Source organism: Nomascus leucogenys, unplaced genomic scaffold (assembly GCF_006542625.1).
Source record: "Nomascus leucogenys isolate Asia unplaced genomic scaffold, Asia_NLE_v1 000873F_77034_qpd_obj, whole genome shotgun sequence".
Taxonomy (NCBI): Eukaryota; Metazoa; Chordata; class Mammalia; order Primates; family Hylobatidae; genus Nomascus; species Nomascus leucogenys.
In genome coordinates, this window is record NW_022097009.1 from 57,381 (window position 1) to 77,162 (window position 19,782).

Genomic DNA, 19,782 nt, shown 5'->3' on the forward strand with positions numbered 1-19,782 from the left:
AGACAAGGTTTCATCATGCTGGCCAGGCTGGTCTCGTACTCCTGACCTCTGGTGATCCACCCGCCTCGGCCTCCCAAAGTGCATTTTTTTTATTTTTTATTTTTTACAAATTCAAGGTTTGTGGCAACCCTGTGTAGAGCAAATCCAATGGGGCCATTTTTGTAGTAACGTGCTTACTTTGTGTCTCTGGCACATTTTCGTAATTCTTGCAATATTTCAAACTTTTTCATGATATCTGTTATGGTGATCTGTGATCAATGATCTTTGATGTTACTATTAATTGCTTTGGGCCCCGAGTGGGTTATTCTCCCTCTCTTCAGACCTCCCAATTCCTTGAGACACAATAATATTGAAATTAGACCAATTAATAATCCTACAATGACCTAAGTGTTCAAGTGAAAGGAAGAGTCACATGTCTCCCACTTGAAATCAAAAGCTAAACATGATTAGCTTAGTGAGGAAGGCATGTCGAAAGCTGAAAATGGCCAAAAGCCAGGTCTCTTGTGCCAAACAACCAAGTTGTGAATGCCAAGAAAAAGTTCTTGAAGGGAATTAAAGGTGCTACCCCAGTGAACACACTAATGATGACACACAATAATAAGTGAGACAGCCTTATGGCTGATATGGAGAAAGTTTGAATGGTCTGGATACAAGGTAAGTCAGACACAACATTCCCTTAAGCCAAAACCTAACGCAGAGTAAGGCCCTAATTCCATTCAATTCTGTGAAAGCTGAGAGTGGTGAGGAAGCTGCAGAAATAGATTCTGAAGCTAGCAGAGGTTGGTTCTGAGGTTTAAGGAAAAAAGCCGTCTCCACAGCATAAAAGTGCAAGGAGAAGCAGCAAGTGCTGATGGAGAAGCTGCAGCAAGTTCTCCAGAAGCTCTGAGATCACTGATGAAGATGACTACACGAAACAACAGATTTTCCATGTGGACAAAACAGCCTTCTATCGGAAGAAGATGCATTCCGGACTTTCATAGCTGGAGAGGAGAAGTCAATGCCTGGCTTCAAAGCTTCAGAGGACAAGGTGACTCTCCTGTCATGGGCTGGCACAGTTGGTGACCTTAAGTTAAAGTCAATGTTCATTTACTTCTGAGAATCTTCAGACCTTTAAGATTTATGCTAAATCAACTCTGCCCATGCTTTATAAATGGAACAACAAAGCCTGGATGACAGCACATATGTTTATACCATGACTTACTGATTATTTTAAGCACACTCTTGAGAACTACTGCTCAGAAAAAATCAATTATCTTCAAAATATTATTGCTCATTGACAATGCACTTGGTCACGCAAGAGCTCTGATGGGGATGTACAAAGAGATGAATGTTGACACAACATCCATTCTGCAGCCCATGGATCAAGTTATAATTTTGACTTTCAAGTAAGAAATCATTTCATTAGGCTGTAGCTGCCATAGATAGTGATTCTTCTAATGGATTGGGACAAAGTAAACTGAAAACCTTCTGGAAAGAATTCACCACTCTAGATGCTATTAAAATATTTATGATCCATGGGAGCAGGTCAAAATATACACACTAACAAGAGTGTCTGTTAAAAAATGTTGATTCCTGCCCTCATGGATGACTCTGAGGGGTTCAAGACTTTAGTGGAGGCAGTAACTGCAGATGTGGTGGAAATAGCAAGAGAATTAGAAGTGGAGTCTAAAGGTGGGACTGAATTGCTGCAATCTCATGATCAATCTTTTTTTTTTTTTTTTTTTTTTTTTTTTTTTTTTTTTGAGATGGAGTCTCACTCTGTCGCCCAGGCTGGAGTGCAGTGGCAGGATCTCCGCTCACTGCAAGCTCTGCCTCCCGGGTTCATGCCATTCTCCTGCCTCAGCCTCCTTGAATGGATGTGGAGTTGCTTCTTGGGGATGCGCAAAGCAAGTGGTTTCTTGAGATGAACTCTACTCCTGGTGAAGATACTGTGAACACTGTTGAAATGACAACATAGGATTTAGAATATTCCCTAAGTTTATGTGATAAAGCAGCAGCAGGGTTTGAGAGGACTCCAATGTTGAAATAAGTAATTCTGTGGGTAAGATGCTATCAGACAACATCCCTTGCTACAAATAAATCTTTCATGAAAGTAAGACTAAACCAATGCGCTAAGCTTCATTTTGTCTTACTTTCCGAAACTGACGCAGCCACCCCAACTTTCAACACCCAGCACCCTAATCAGTCAGCAGCCATTAACACCAAGACCCTTCACCAGCAAAGAGATTGCAGCTCACTGAAGGCTCAGATGATTGTTCACTATTTTTAGCAATAAAATATTTTTAAATTAAGGTACATTTTTTAGACATAATGCTTTTGTGCATGTAATAGACCATAGTATAATGTGAACACAGCTTTTATACGCACCGGGAAACCAAAAAAATGTATGACTTGCTTTGTTGAGATAGTCACTGATTGCGGTGGGCTGGAACTGAAGCCACAATATCTCCCAGGTATGCCTGAATTTATGTCGTTTGACATATAATTTTGCACACCAGAAACAGATATTAAGTGTTAATAACAAAAAGCAATAGGAATGTTTCAATGCATTCTACATATTATTAAAACAAGATACATATGGTTAACTTTTGCTAGTTTTGCATTAGGCATTTGATTTAAATTAAAATTGGTATATGGCATTCATTCCCTCGTGACAGAAAAGCACCTAATCTGTCTTTTGTTGATTGAGGAGCGTTCATCCCAAGTTCATAAACATTCCATGAAAGCAGCTCAATTTCTCGTTCTAATTTTGAAATGATTTGGCAATTTTAACAATATAATATTTAATTTTCATTAATATTTCATTTTTCTCCTTACATAGACGAGTAGTATTTTTTCCAGGCCCTATAAAGATGCCCTCAGATCCATTCCAGTTTCCTTTAAAGCAGCATCCTCTCTCCCACCCAACCACAGCCTGAGGGGCTCAGCAACTGTCACATGTCATCCCGACTTCTGGCCCCAGAGCCACACATGGCTCAGGCCTGGAAAGGGAGTGTCGGTCTTCTGTGCACTGTGCCCTCCTGACCTGCACTCTTGCTTCTGGAGAAGCATCTGCCCATCACAGACACCTCGGTGTGTGAGTTGCTTGTACATCCCTCTCTGACAAAGGAATGTCCTTCTCCACAGCTCAAAAATTCCAGGAGACAAGGGCATTTATTTGCCACAGGTTTTTCCCAAGAGCTCACTCCCACCTGCCACAATTCAGTCGGGTTAAAGCATCCCGGCTACTTCGGAAAAGGAAGTCAACTTTATCTCATATCTTTATCTAATACCTTATTTTTAGTAATTTTTTCACATTTAGTCACAAAATGATTAGTGACTAGGACAGTTCTGGGGCTTCTTCCTGGACCTACCTCCTTCCCTTCTCAGGCTTTTCATCTCACCTGGAAAAGTTTTAGCCTCACGTACTGGTTTCAGGTAAAAAAAATAAAGCCATTCTCCATTTGAAAATGTGACCCATTTATTTGAACTGAAAGGCATCATTACAAAGTGCAAACATTTCTTTGGTAATGAACTGGATACAATGGTCATAAAAAAGGCATTTGGCTGTCGGAGCAGTTAGAAAAGTAAATAAATATGTACATTCCACTCCTGTCACAGCGACCCCACACAGTGGCTGCTAGACACGTTCACCCAGGCACTGCCCGCTGTTCTGATTACAGAGAGTCTCAAACTGGTGATTCCGCAGACATTTTGGCTTGAATTACAGAATTTTTTTTGGTAAATCACAGTCAGCTTCCCCCTTTGGCTTAGACAACACAATTCCTTGTGACTGGCCCAGACCGCACGTTACGCGGGCGGCCACGGGTGTGCCGCCTCAGCACTGAGACCGCAGAGGCCGCCAGGGCACGTAAGAGGCACAGAACACTCCCAGAACCCAGCATCTGCTGTCATCTGAGTGCCTGAGCAACTTACATAACCATCAGCTTTTAGACGAACTTACACATTTCCTATTTTACAGAAATCTCTTCCACAATTTGGTCACTACATTTGACTTGCTATTTCAAAAGAAGTCCACATGTCATGAAACACCAACCAATTTTTATCAATCATTTACCAATATGAGGCTAAGAAGTCAAGACAACCATTTTTACAGATAAAACACATGAATCCAATGACCTTCCTCACAGCTGAAATGCTGCCTCCGCCACAGCAACTTGGCCGGCTCGTGCTGGAAGGGTCTGGGCGTCTCTTTGGGAGGATGTGCACCTGGAACACGGGTCGTGCACAAATCACACCAGGCACTGTATGCGCCCATCCTGTCAGAAAGAAGCTGGCCTCCCCCACCCCATGGAAGCCATGACGCCATACCCCAGTGCTGGACACCTGCCACCCTGAACTGAAACGGCCCGTGACGTCAGGGGCTTCCTCCTCCACCACCTCAGCTGGGCCTTACTGCGGGCAGGTGGCCCGGACCTTGGTGCCTCGTGTGCCCAGCACTGTGCCTGGCACACGGTGGGTACTCAGGTCAGCGTGCTGCACTGAAGCTGTGTGTTCGGGGAAAGGTTGCTCAGAACACAGATCGCTTTGCATTTGGAGAACAATGGAAGGTTTTGGTCAATTAAAGAGAGACCATGAGGTATGAGAGTTGATTTTCACTGACTTCTAAAAGAACTTTGCATAGTGGAAATGGTTTCTGTGTCACATCTAATACCTAAAAAATGGACAAAATTTCATAAAACATCATGCATTTTAAAAATACAAATGAGGTATAGGGATTCTTTTTTTTTTTTTTTTTTTAACGCACTCACACAACCTGAAGTTAGACAGTTGCCAACACTTGAGCTCCTCCTCCCTTGGGAAGAGCCATCCGGAGGCGGCTCTTGTTCAGGACGTGGACGCAACCGGGGCCGGCTGGGAGCGGCGTTGTCAACGCACACGCTTGGCCCTCGGCAGGTATCAGATACACAATGGGATGAAGGAGGATTTTCACATTTGGTTCACAACTAGGCAGTATGTATGCAAGTGACAGCTGAAAGCAAACCTGTTTCTAAATGTGGCTTATGAATGTTCTAATCAAGTGTGGAAGGAGCTGACACACGGAGAGTCACAGGCTATACAGCTGCTTCGAGCAGCGGGAATGTTTGTCTTGGGATTAGATGCTGACGTGTGGTGAAATGTTACAGAGAGTCCAGAGGAAGGAGGAGCTCGGAGGTTCCCAGGGAAGAGGCCGGGGGCTTGCACTGCACCCCCAGACAGTGTCCCTGTGAACACTCTCATCAAAGGTTCTGTTCCATTTGCCAAACACCAATTTTCTTTTTAAACATAGCTTGTGATGGAACCCCGATTTCGGTGAGCCCCTCTGGCAGCTCCGAGACTCACCCCATCTGCGGGTGACAGGTCTGCTGGCTCCTGGCATCCGAACAAGGCAAGGCTGACATATAGAGGTATCCTGCTTTATTTAAAAAGAAATGGTGTTGGGAGGCAAAATCAATTTAGGCGCCTAAATGATTCAACTGTGCAATTTAATAGTAGCACCAATTTTTCATTTTAAAAGAATTAAATAAAAACCTGAGAAGTCTAACGTGAAGCTAGGACTCCTGCCTGCTTCCTTTCGGGCACCTGCTCTGCCTCCTCCTCCGCAGATGCTCCGGTTGGAAGTCTCCTGCACTGCCTTCTGTAACAGCACCAGCTGGACGTTGTCATGAAATGTCACGAGTTCTGGGTGTTTCCTGGTCTGCAGCCTGCAGCTCCCTGCCATCGGCCACCTGATCTCACGATGGCATAGCAGACAAACTCCAAGGAGCCTCCCAGGAGCCTAGGGCTTTTCCTCCGCCCTCTTCTGTAAGCAGACTGGACAGCAGGCCCCTGGGATGTTCACAGGGACAGCACAGGTGGCAGGGGGGCAAGCTTCCACAAAGCAGGTGACCTGCCCGTCCTGGAGAAGAGAGACGGAGCACACCCTGTCAGCTCTGGGATGGCCTTCAGGTGAGCGCAGCCTGTCAGCTCCGGGACAGGTGTCAGCCGCGGCCATGAGTCAGGCTTCGCCCCGAGGCCCCTGCCTTGCCTGCTGTGCTTGCCCTGTGGGCATGGGTTTTGTGGTTCTCTGAGGATTTCATAGTTGCAGACAGGTACGAGTTAATGGGAGCCCCCATAACAAGTCTCCCTGAGGCTCCCGTCCCACCCTTCCATCCATGCCCACGGTCCTCTCACCCTGAGGGGCCAAGACCACCAGCTGGGCACATCCTCCCACCTCACACCTGGATCCCCTCGGACTGTGTCTGGGGGTGGGCGTTGTCACGAAGCAGGATGGGACTAGAGAGAGGGGGGAAGGGACAGGGCTTTGCTCTTCCCTGGTCTGCCCTTCCCAAACCTGACCAGCTCAGGGACACTGATGCGCCCTCTCCCAATGGCCATGGCAAGTGAGGTGCCCGGGCTGGCCCGCTGTCCTCACCATCCTGCCTCCTCACACTATGCCCCAAACTTTCCACGAAGCCTGGTTCCGGCCAGACGTCTGTCCATTGCTGGCACCAGGGCACCCTCCACCTGCCACCAGTCTCCCTTCTGCAGGGACCCCAGTGACCTCTGTAACACCCCCAGCCCTGATGGGAGATGGGACAGGGCCAGTGGTGGGCAGGTCAGTGTTTACCCACCAGCTCTGCAGGGAGGAGCTGATCTGCCCCATTCATGGGTTTCCATGGCATGAGTATTCCTGCCACAGCTGGTGGGAGGTGAAGCCAGTACACACAAGCAGCCCCAGGTGGCCCTGCACAGAGTAGGGGCTGCCCGCCCTCTGTGGGGTGGACCATGCTGAGGTTCTGGGCCTCCTAGCACGTCCTCTGCACAGAGAGCTGGGCTTGCCTGGTGCTTCCTTAGGAGTGAAGGAGGGATGGAGGCCGGCACAGGTGGGCGGGGAGGGGCCTGGCCCTGACATCTGGGCCACCAATCTGAGTGGTCACATGGGACTCTCGGACTTGGGTATACCTTAAGGCATGAAGACAGACCCCCCCATACTCACTTTGCATTCACAAACGGTGCACGCATCCTTTTTCCACTTGGTGTTGTTGGCGTGAGATTCACCCCCGGCATCCACGCACTCTGTGGTACTGAGCCGTGATTCAAGTTTCTTTATCTGCAGCAAAGCAAAGAACATTCATTCATTGGCCACTTCAGAGTAACAGCTTGGCTCTTGTATTAAAAGATGTTATTTCGCTGAAAATAATGCCTTAAAATAAACAACATTTGAGGGGAATATTTCTGAAGAACTTTTACAGAACCTCCAATGTCCTTATTAGACTGGCGGCGGCTGGCCAAACGCCCCAATGGAAGACGTCCCCACCAACGTGCTGTCAAATAAAAACCTTAGTCACAAAGGCGACATTCTCAGAGGACTGTGGGAGCAAGATTCAACCAGATGACAAGAACGTCCTGCACCTACACTTCCACCAGAACAAACGATGATCACTCAGAATCCCCAGAGTCAAGTCTGCCTTATTTTCCGAGTAACAACACCACTAGCTTTTCTCTGGAAGCACGGGGACCCATAACAAGGTGCCCTTTCCAACTGCTGTGCCATGCACAGGGGTAGTAGCAGGAGCCTCCTGGAAGGGTCTCCTTCCTCAAACCCTCTCTTGCATCTTGCAGGGCCGGGGGGCAGACAGGGTGACAGTGGCCGGAAATGCCTGGGCCATGAGGTGACCTTGGGAAGAGGCCACCCACAGCACAGCTCCAAGCCGCAGCAGGGACCCTGCACTGCGGAGGGTCCAGCAATCTCCACGAGTGAGAGAAAAGTAAACTCGCACCTCATTAAAACCATCCTGATTTGGGGTTTTCCGTCCCTTGCAAGTGAACCTAAACTGTCAGTGATGTCTGAAATGAACACAAATTATTTATCATATATATCCCAATTCTTCTAATAAGCCTTCTCATAAAGCATGTTCAGCCACAGGTAAGGCTGTCTGCTTTGACCGATCAACGATGGCTGTGAATAACTTCAGCAAGTCACCCACTTCCTCATTTCAATTAAAACATCTTCTTTGATCTCCTGTCAGCCATAAGTGTGTGGTTCCCAACCTGCACAGCAGCAGTGTCTCACCTATGCACACATCATGCTGAAAAAGGTGGACGTCCCCTCACCGTACCATCTGCATTTCATAATGACAGCTGGACATCTAGGACCTAACTAGCCAAACAGTTACTCGCTTTGGGAAATGCCTCAGATACAGTTTCCAAATGAAAGCCATCTTTCCTGCATGCTTCATTCATTAGCAGCTGGCACTTAAGTTACCAAAGCTTAGAACTTTCTAGCTGAAACCATGGGGAAAAAAAAAAAAAAGAGGGAAGCCTCAGGAACAGTGGCACAGGGGCCAGAGAGCACTTAGGGGTGGCAGCCAGGACGGTCTGCAGAGGTTCCAGGTGACCTGCATGTCACCTCTGTGTCTGCGGCTGACCTGCTTTAATTCACAGCCAGAGAGAAGCAGTGACCACGCCGGCCCATGTGCACCTCAGCAGCCACCAAGATACACGAACACCTCTGCACACACGCGGTGCAGGGAAATGACCACAGACAGCACACACCCTGTGCTGTCGCCGGCTGCAAACTCACAAGGAACATCCGCATTTCTCAGACCTAGCGCTGCCACCCAGGGAGCTGCCCGTTCATCCTGAGGGTGGAAGGGAAGTCCAGCATTGTGGACAGAATCAACAACATGGGAGGGCACAGGGCGTTGGTATTTGCAGACATAGGTGGGGTGGCTGGTCCCCCTCTGCCTCTGCTCTGCTGTCCAGGGTCACCTGTGCACAAGGCCTGCCCTGAAAGACCTTGGGGTTCACAGACCCCCCCTCCCCAGTGGACCCCCCAGGGCACCCAGGCCCCAGCACGGACCCCAAGGGTCAGCCTGGGTTTTTCTCAGCTTCTCTCCTAGTGCCAGGGGGAGCTGAGTGAACACTGCCTGCTGTCCACTTGGGCAGCTGCCAGGGGATGTGCACCCGGTCTCTAGGCTGCAGAAGGAGGAAGACCTGCCACGTGTTGTCCACTCTGACAGCTGCCTGAGGACTTGCACCTGGTCTCTAGGCTACAGAGGCAGGAGGACCTGCAGATGCATGGGATGAGGGGGCAGGCAGAGGAGCAGTCAGGGTACCTCTCCCTGTGGCTGGGGGTTACCTTGGGGCTACACTAGGAGATGACGGAAGTTTCTCCCAAACCTAAGGGCTAAGAGTCCTGTGAGTAGGAAAGGAGCTGCGTTTACAGATTAAATGTGCTGCAGACAGCCAGGACCTGCTCACCCTGGGAATAGCATCCACACCAGCGGAGTGAACGCACTTCCTTTCATTTAGCCGTGGATCTCAATCTCCACCCCCTTACGTAAAATCCCAGAGATAACCCCCACCGCAGGCTCTGGAGAAAGCAGAAGTAAGTTCCCGGGATAGGAAGGAAAGGACAGAACTCATTTCCACAGAGCCCCAGAGAAGAGCCCCGTCTGAAAATCCCTGTGGTCGTACCACAGACACCAGGACGTTCCGCACACCCGGAGAGGCTGGATCAGGCATGGAGGGCTGACCTGGAAACGCCTCCTTACCACGCCCTGGGAGAGATGATTCAGTTATTCCTGAATGAGAGGCTTAAGAGCAGGACTTCATGTTTGAACTCTCCTACAGCACCCTAATCCCGTGTTCCCTCCAGCAAGGTCACCTGGCCGTGACACAGATTGCCCCTGCCCGGTGACCCCCATCTGTTGGGAAACCCAGGGACACCAGTGGCACATGGCCCAGCCCGACCCAGCATGCAGAAATGACACTCCCAAGGCTCCAGGGTAGGGGTCCCGTGTGGGCAGTTGAGCAGTCGCCTGGGAATAAAGCGCTATACCCGGAAGGTTCGGGCAGGGCTGTGCTGCTGTGGAATCTTGGAGGCGGGGACACAGGCCCCCAGGCACCTCACCTGTGTTCTGAGGTCTGTGATGGTCTTCTGCATTTCCAGAACAAACTCTCTGAAGTCATTTGTCCCGGGTGCATCTGAGCGTGTGCTGAAGGCTGAGGTGTTGTTGCTGAGATATTCCCCCTGTCTCCCAACACTGTGGTGAGGGGAAAGGAGGAGGAGGGAAATATAACCTCGGCAGGTCACGGCGGGTCTCATTTCAAGCCTTCCTGGGTATGCACCACCCCTGATGCTCTGAGCGGGCAGCACAGCAGGACGCAGGCTGCAGCCTGGCCCCCAGTGCCCCGGGACGTCCCTGCCAGGAACCATCCTCGCCACAAGCCCACAGCAGGATGCCGGTCCTACTGCCCGATGCCCGCGGTGCGAGGGCCCCTCTGCACATCATTTGACCTCAGAGACCACCATACCTGGGTACTTTCCGTGGTCTTGTTTTCTTGGTCGGCTTGTCCTCCTGGTAGCTGAACTCAAGCGACCGTCTGCCTCGGAAATGATAGGAAAAGGCATTGAACTGCCCCCTGGTCCTACAGTCTAAAATGGAAGCACAAAGCAGAATGTCAGCTCTGAAGGCTCTGACCTCGGAGAAATTAAGCACATCCTGCCTACTATGAACAGTCCTCACTGGCTGCCCGTGGAGCAAACTGTGGCACCTTTCAGTCAGGCAACCTGGCAGCTGGTCTGCGGCTCTTACCCTCTCCTGGTCTGAGGGGCCAAGCCTCTCTCCACCTGTGCCCCAGCCCGCGTGACCTTATGGTGCTGGCCGCCCTGAGGACACTGAGGAGGCCCACCACACCATCTAACCGCACCCTCGCTGAGTTCCCTCCACCCACAGATGGAGGCTCAGGCACTCTGCCTCAGAGATCACAGTCTGCTGTTTCTGGGGGTCCCTCTCTTATGGCCAGGTGACAATCTGCACTCTGGAATGGAGTGCCTTAAAATTATGCTACACTCCTTGCGTCATACTGCCAGCCCCACTGTCAGACAAGAGGTGGCCTGACCCTGCTTCTCCTGAATGTAGCCCAAACACCTCCCTGCCTAGGTGTGGCTTCCTTCTCAACCTGTGGTGGGCTGAGAAGCCCTCAATGCTATGCCTCACCTGAGCCCCAGGTGAGTGAGGGGCCCTCAGTGCTGTGTCCCTCCTGGTCCCTGGGTGAGTGAGGGGCCCTCAGTGCCGTGTCCCCCCTGGGCCCTGTGGACACACTATCTAACGAAGTGATGGGGTGTTCGGTCTGTCTTGTACATCATCCTCACCCAAGAAAGCTGTGGCAGAGCATGAAAGTGAAGGGCAAATATGGACCTTTGCAACATGCTAATGTCTCAGGAAGCCACTGGAGTAGAAATTCTATGAGAAGAGAAGAGGCACGTGCCGCATAAACCTCAGACCCCATGCTAGCTTTCCTGTCTCCCTTGAAGGGCGGCCGGCTCCTTCTGGTCTAGCATTTGCCTGACTGGCTGGAAAGAGTATCTTCAAGACAGAGACCTAAAGCTCCCTCTGCCCCCACAGCAGAGCCCATAAACAGTCCCACTGAATGACCCACTATTTATTTCCACAGTTAACTATACAGCTTCTGAGTAAACCCAGCTGGCTGGACCCCTCGCTTATTCCACCCACAAATCGTCTCAGGAGCACAGAAGAGCAGAGTTTCTTAAAACTCCTGGGCACACAAATACATCATAAAACAGCAGCTGCCTCCCAGACTACCGCAGCCCCTCCCAGCAACACCTGGGGTAAAGAATGAGCCTCACTGGCAGGTGGCAGGTCCCCCCAGGGCTGTGCAGGTCTGGGGTGGGTCCCCGGTAGAATTACAGGGCGACAGGGAAGCAGCAGGGCCAGGACACGGTCCCAGGCACTGTGGGGTCCCTGCCAAAGCACACACCAGCCCCAACCCCAGAACTCTTTGATGGGACCTCTGTCCCTCCAGGATGGCCATCTCTTCCTCACGCCCCAGGGCACGGCTGGGCCACACCTGCCCAGCGACCTGGCCTGCACCTGCTCTGTGCTGCCCAGGCTGGCCAAGCCAGGAGCAGGCTGGCTTCCTGGACCTAGTGCAGACCCCACACAGCACTTGTTGTAGGCATCAATGAAGTGAATGATGAAGAGTTGCAGCTCAAGGACGTTCGCTTTAAATGTGTCTTTTTATTTTTTTATTTTTTTGGGACAGTTTTGCTCTTGTTGCCCAGGCTGGAGTGCAATGGCACGATCTCAGCTCACTGGAACCTCTGCCTCCCGGGTTCAAGCGATTCTCCTGCCTCAGCCTCCCATGTAGCTGGGATTACAGGTGCCCATCACCACGCCTGGCTAATTTTTGTATTTTTGTAGAGATGGGGTTTCACCATCTTGGCCAGGCTAGTCTCGAACTCCTAACCTCAGGTGATCCACCTGCCTCGGCCTCCCAAAGTGCTGGGATTACAGGCATGTGCCACCGCCCAGCCCCCAAGATGTCTTTTTTAAAAAGTTTAATTGAAAAGTAAATAGCAATTGACATTTGGTTCTGTCAAATCTGAGTTCTGTTTTCATATTTTTCTGCTGTATTTAGATATGTCTTTTGGGGTAAAATAAAAACAGGTAAAGCTTATCAAATATTCTCTAAGCTGTGTCAGCTGAAGGCCATGCCTGGTATTTTAAGAGGGAAAAGTATCCGGAAGAAACAATGTCAGCAATTGCTTCAGGCAGCTAAGCCTCTCCCACAGTGCCCTGAGAGGAGGAGGGGCTTGTAACATGAGGGGAACAAAGACTGGCTTTAAAGATGAAGTCTTTCAAAGGACTTTGGATTTTCTTAGCAAAAGAACAGAAAACCTGGCTGTATTTCTTAATAAGCAGCTAACAGGGGCCTGGTAAAGTTATCAGAAAATGGGTTTTTGTATCATTGGCTTTTCCTAATCATTTTCAAGAGCACAATTTTCTACAAACAGAACAAATTTTCTACTATGCTTGTAGAAAAGCATTTTGAATTGGATAAACCAGTGAGGATATAAAACAAAAACAAAAACAAAACAATAAAACAAAAAACAGATACAAGTTTCCAACAGATGTAATAACAAGCATGTAAATAATTTGGGAAATTGGGTACCTCACAAGCATAATTTTATTTTTTATGTGAATTCTCCTATCATATATACTTCCATGCATGTGTGTGTGGGTGGTGGTGGGGGCAGATGAGGAGGCAGATGCAGAATTAGATCACACACACCCCCCACACACGCCCCACAGGTACACACACTCCACATACACCCCCCACAGTCGCACACAGACACACAGGCACACACTCTCTAAGAAGAAGCTGCTAAAACACAGCTCTATTATCAATGCAGATTTCAACGCTTACTAAATTAAATAAGATCTTGGCCAGAACTATTACTTCAGGAAAAATGAGGTGGTGGATAATATGTGTACAGTGTCTGAACTTTGCGTGTCTCTTCTTAAACTACCAAGTGTCCACAGACACCACAAGCTCCAGAGTGCCGGGTGAGGGCGGGGTCTGGCCCCACCTCCTGGTCACGCTCACCGCAGGTCCCCAGATCCCCCCATTGTGGTGGGCACTCCACAACTTGGGTTCTAAACATCCCCAGTTTGGTATTTTATGGGACTCTGATCATAGTTTGAATAAAGCCAAAATTATGTTCAAATTAGTAACGGAAATGGAGGTTAACCAAGACTGGGAGTTAGGAATGCGAAGCAGGAACTCAGCCAGGAGAACCATCGCCGCGCACAGCAGGCCACTGACGCCTCTGCAGGGAAGACGGACCTGGCATGCCAGGGCACGAGTGGCGGGGCTGTGGGATTGATATCAGGGCATCCCTCAGCTACAGGCCCACCGCCCTCCCCGCGCCAATCATGAGACCACCTCCTACCTGCAGGGCTCCTCACAAGATATTTTATAACAACTATCTTCAGTCATTTACATTAGAGATACTTAGAACATTCAGATTAATTTTTAAGAAAACCTGATATATTTGATATGCTTCTTTCATATTTTGATTTTCGTCTTTTATCTGGCTACACAAGTACTGGAAGCTAGACATACATTAGGTTTTAAGGAAAAATTAGGGGCACACCGTGCTGAAGTCTGGGTTTCTGTTTCTCTTAGTGTTTTAGTTATGACGAATGTTCTCCCACAGCACTGCCAATTCCTCAGAATCATCACCTTTGTTTATACTTTTGGCTCCGCAGTCCATCTCAGCATGGATACAGCACAATTTAAATCTAAAGCTCAATATTTTGTTTTCAGTTTTCAAGATTAGGACGACATCTGCAGGTAATTAAGCACCCACCAAGCAGTCACCAAAACCAGGGGTGAAAAAGGAACAGACGTGGTGCCTCTGGCACGCACCTTCACAGCAGTCCTGCCACACCCGGAGGTCCACCCTGGGGATCTCGTCACAGCTGCCGTAGCCGTGAGGGAACTCCGCCACCCTGAACACGTCGCTCTGCACTCGGGTGATGTTGTCCGCATTGTCGCACAGGATCCTGGCCAGCGACGTCTGCTTGATCTGAGTCAGCTGGGCCGGGGAGAACACCCCGGGGTTCTCATACCACAACCTGGATCCCCCAAAATGAAAGCAGGATCAGAGAAGGGTAGGAGACTCACAGGTCACCAGGAGCTGAGTTAAAATCTCCCCCTTCTTAGTTCACAGCAATACAGAAATCACTAGGTTTGATTAGGTGTCACTTAAAAATGGACTCACACACTGCTCACATCCCCTACTCCATAACAAAACCAAAGGCAGACAATCTGGTATAAAAATGACAGTGTTGGCCAGGCGCGGTGGCTCACGCCTGTAATCCCAGCACTTTGGGAGGCTGAGGCGGGGCAGATCACGAGGTCAGGAGATTGAGACCATCCTGGCTAACATGGTGAAACCCCGTCTCTACTAAAACTACAAAAAATTAGCATGATGTGGTGGTGGGCGCCTGTAGTCCCAGCTACTCGGGAGGCTGAGGCAGGAGAATGGCGTGAACCTGGGAGGCGGAGCTTGCAGTGAGCCGAGATCGCACCACTGCACTCCAGCCTGGGAGACAGAGCAAGACTCCGTCTCAAAACAAAAAACAAAAACAACAACAACAAAAAAACGACAGTGTTAGCTCTTCTGACTAGCAAGAAAGACGATGGGCAACTTAAAAAAAAAAGCTGGTATGGCAGTTATTTCAGATCTGCTGAAATAGTTAGTAATAGGTAGGGTCTGCCTTTCCACTACATTAAAGTAATAACAGTAGACTAGAGATAAAACAAAGATCTTGCCCCAAAGCCCAAACTCCTCTCAAGTCCCACAGAGGTTAAGCTGTATGGACTGTCCAGTAGGTTTACAGGAAGAGAAATATTCCTATAAATGAAGGGGTGGGAAAAGCATCTTTAAACCTGGTGTGGTTGAGTTTTGAGGCTGCAAGGACATGTTAGCCCAAGGCGGTGCACAGAAGACACCAGGGCCTCAGCGCCTTCCTCATTCTCAACCGGGGACACACAGAAGACATTAAGCCCTCGTGCCTCCCTCACTCTCAACCAGGACAGCTCTTCTCCTCTGGAGTCCCTGAGAGGTGGCTTAGGAGCGTGCTCCCCTTTCTGGTGCACGTGCTCACCTGTCCCCATCTCGCAGGCGCTTGAACTGTGTGCTGAGAAGACACATCAGCGTGGGGCCCAGCCGGCTGCCAGGCACCAGGTCCTCCACCATGAGCGCTGGAAACAGGTCGATGTTGAGTGTGGAGCCATACAACCTAAAAGATGAAGAGAAAACTGAAATTTACCTAACAAAGCTGCACGTGGTAAAAAAAAAAAAAAAAAAATACAGCAAATATAAAAACAGTTCTTTCTATCACTATTTTACATTATTTAGAATTTTACTTAACAAAGAAAATATTTACTTCTTTGCAGCATCTCTCCACAATGCTTTAAAGGATTTTCCCTACTTCTGTTATATATGTGAGACCACACACACAAACACATTTATTATAACAAATTTAGAAAAGCCAAGAAAACAAGGAAGAAAATTTAAGCCACAGCTTTTCCTACTATTCAGGGATAACCACACTTAACATCATAATGTATACCCTTCCTATCTTTTTAAAATAAACATATCAACAATAAACTACATATAGCTAAATGTATATAGTTTATGGTTCATGTTTATTTTTAAAAGTATATACTTTTTTTTTTGAGACGGAGTCTCGCTCTATCGCCCAGGCTGGAGTGCAATGGCACAATCTCGGCTCACTGCAAGCTCCGCCTCCCGGGTTCACGCCATTCTCCTGCCTCAGCCTCTCCGAGTAGCTGGGACTACAGGCACCCGCCACCACGCCCGGCTAATTTTTTGTATTTTTAGTAGAGACGGGGTTTCACTGTGGTCTCGATCTCCTGACCTCATGATCCGCCCGCCTCGGCCTCCCAAAGTGCTGGGATTACAAGTGTGAGCCACCGCGCCCGGCCAAAAAGTATATACATTTTAAAGAATAACATTTGATTCTACTATATATTGAAAATATATTTGCCATAAGAAAATATCTGCTAAGCAAAGACAGGGCAAAAAACTTAGGTTTATATGTTCAAGAACAAACATTTTCATTGACTTCTTCCAATTCCTCAGAAATATAGGCTTATAAGCAACATGTCACAACTTCTACTACAAATCATCTAATCTCATCTTAGAACTCGACTACGCAGCAGATGATGCCTGTTTCAACTGCTATTCAAAGCTCTACTCGATTTTTAACATATATATATTCTATAATTCTCACTGCCCTTTTCTACAAAACTCAAATCAGTGACCACCAGCTGACCCCTAGGATCAAGAGAGATTTTGGTGCTTACTGAACAGGATGCACACAGGGCTGTGTCCTCAGTGGCCATTGGTCTTACCGTAGAATAAACACAATTTCATGTAAACTAGCATTTAGTCTTTCAAAGACAGACAAATTGTCCCTTTTTCTTCTAAGTTCAATGACATTCAGGCTGAACTTCTAGCTCTAAGATGTCCCCCGGGAGTGAAACTTGGTAAGGAGGACCCTGGCGGCATCTGGTCTGTGGCTGAGGACAGCACACTGGGGCCACCAGAAGCGTCCACACCTTTTCCCAGAGACCCCTCCTGCCCCAGGTGGCTCCTGCTCTGGGTGCCTGCTCTCTCCTGTCCCCCACCGCTGGGAGGGACCCACCGTCACAGGGGCTGAAACAGTCACATTCCTTAGGCTCACCAGAGTCTAAAGCCTCCACCTAAATCCAAGGAGCTTCCTCCAGGGAAGAGACCTCGCAGTTCCGGAATGTCCCACAGCTGGGGATGGGCAGCAAAGGCGAGCCCAGGCCAACGCCACGCCATCCACTCGCCGTGCAGCCGTAAAACACAAAGTAGATGAGAACTACACAGTCTCTAAAGTCTGCGGAAGGCAACCCCTCTGCCCCTGTGAAGTCCTCGTGGCCCCATGGTCTCCGATGGTCATGGAACTTTTCTCGTGTTTATGTTTCATTTCCCCTTACTCAGCAGTGGGCTGAGACAGGAAACATAAAGAAAGAGACGAGGGGCTCAGTGTGTGGGTAACGTCCTTAACTTCTTTACCAGGGGCCTAGCACGCAACACAGCCGCGGTCCACCCAGCACTGGGCTCCACATCTAGCTCTTTGAAATGTTTTGAAATAAGTTTGGCAAAAGAGAGAATCAGCTGGGAGAGTAATCTGTGTCAGTTTGGACAAGAACAAAGGAGGATATTTAAGCACACAAAAAACACAGACAGTTCACATCAGTCCTAATTCAGCAAAACCACGATAAAAAATTACACTGGATTAATGGACTGCACACATATTTCCAAATGCCCAGTAATTTAAGAGCATTATTTAAATGAATATTGGAACTATTAACTTAATAGGCATCATTTAGTCATAACTTACAATAAATTACAAGTAAAAAGTCACTTTCCTTAGAAGGCACAGGTCAGATCCTAACAGGTATGTCCCTAACTTCAGTGGTTAAGTAACTTAGGAGTCAACTGCAGAGTCCAGAAAATACAGGAAGTCTTAAGAAGAAAGGGTTTTTCTTCTTTTTAAAACAATGTTTTTGAATGGGAATAACATGTCCCAATACACAGTGACCTGTGGATCTGATTCATAATCCAAGGACTGAGAAGAATCACAATGGGAAAAACACTGATGAGCAATTATTTTTTTATTTTATTTATTTTTTTTTGAGATGGGGTCTCACTCTGTCAGTCAGGCTGAGTGCAGTAGCACGATCTCGGCTCATTGCAACATCTGCCACCCGGGTTCAAGCAATTCTCCTGCTTGGCCTCCTGAGTAGCTGCGATTACAGGTGCCTGCCACCATGCCCAGCTAATTTTTGTAGTTTTTAGTAGAGGTGGGGTTTCACCATCTTGGCCAGGCTGGTCTTGAACTCCTGACCTCGCGATCCACCTGCCTCAGCCTCCCAAAGTGCTGGGATTATAGGCGTGAGCCACCGCGCCTGGCTGCAATTTTTTATTTCCTTAAAATACAAAAGCAAATAAACTGGTAGAAATAACACGAAAAAGGTAGTGAGTAAAAGATGTGAGTATCTAGCAAAAAGGAGAGCCACTGAATGTCTCCACTTTGGGGAATTCTGAGTTAATGAGAACCCCACTTGGCACCGAGTCCTGGGAATGGGACTGGCTAGGGACCAGGCAGCCCTCATCCTACCCCAGTCCTAGGCCTGGGTAGTGCTGTGGTCGCTGCTTTGCCTGTAAAAACTTTGCCATTTTTGCCACCCCACGTGCGTCCGAGGTGCCCTAATCTACCTGGCCAGCTTTCCTTGTCTCAGGGTGACAGCGTCCCATTTTGCCTTTGTGGCAGACAAGGAGAACCGCACCCACAGGTGATCAAGGCTGTGGCTCAGAAGCAGTGCCATCTGTGGCAGTCATGGGCAGGTGGCCCCACAGGCCTGGGTCTGGGCGACACAGTGAGTATGGAAGATGCTACAGGCCAAGCCGTAGGGTCTGGTGGCCCCAAGGGCCGGGATCTACAGACACCAAGCTCTGCCTCTCTCCTGCCCCTAATACAACAGCAGGAACCTGAACTGCCCAACAGCCAGAGTGTCCGTTTGGTGTTTTCTGTGCAAATAGTGGTATTTTTCTCTGCAGTCAACCCCTCTGCCAGAAAAGTATAGCTCTTCTCTAAGCTGAAAATGCGCCACAGCTCAGCAAAGCTCCTCTCTTGAACAAAACAGGCTGGGCGGAACAGCCCTCACTTGTCCATCCACCCCTGGCTCTGCCCCTCCCAAAACCACGCAGCCACGGAGGCTGCAGTTTCCCATCCTGACCTTCACGGACTTGACCTTCACCTCACCTCTGCACGACACGAACAAAACTCACACACATGAGACAAATAACACACACACCACAGTTCAGGTGTTCCAGGTGCCTAGTACACGAGCCATTCCACACAGCCTCTTCAGCTCACCTTTGCAGTTTCTCCCGGATCTCAGGGTTTTTTATCTCATTTTTCAGGTCCTCGAACGTGTGTGCTGCCGACAGGTTGCAGTAGACCCTGTAGTCGTTAGGGCGGATCCCGTGGTCCCGGCCGCGCTGGATGTTGATGGCCGCAGGTCCAGAGCCACCGTGTGTGCCATGGAGAACAGCCGCTCCGTGAGCTCCGTGTTCAGCAGCTGCGAGGGCACACGCATTTTCCCCGCCACCCCAAACAGCCCCCTGAGAAGCGGGTCGATGCCGCCCTCATTCACAATCCGGAAGGGAGAGAAGAAAGCTTTGTGAAGGGGGAGGTGACCTTGTGCAATCGGCTGGAAGTTCTCGTCCAGCCGGTAAAGCAGTGGGTTGACGAGTGTGTGGCCAAACCTGAAGGCCGCGGTGGCGAAGGCGTTGAAGATGCCAGCATTGATGCCGGGGTCGTAACCCTGGTACTCTCCCAGCGTCCTCATGCCCACCTCCCCCAGGATCTTCGGCAGCCA

At 49.1% G+C, this 19,782-nt stretch overlaps 1 protein-coding gene across 1 annotated transcript; it reads right to left on the reverse strand.

The window, feature by feature from the left end:
- Positions 1-3,438: 3,438 nt before the first annotated feature.
- LOC115834130 (peroxidasin homolog) lies at positions 3,439-19,779 on the reverse strand (the record flags this gene model as incomplete). Its single annotated transcript, XM_030808893.1, is given in 8 exon segments — positions 3,439-5,878; positions 6,959-7,072; positions 9,878-10,010; positions 10,282-10,402; positions 14,203-14,411; positions 15,447-15,581; positions 19,278-19,422; positions 19,425-19,779. Coding segments are annotated over 8 exon segments (1,332 nt in total), but the record flags the coding sequence as incomplete, so codon positions are not given.
- Positions 19,780-19,782: the final 3 nt, after the last annotated feature.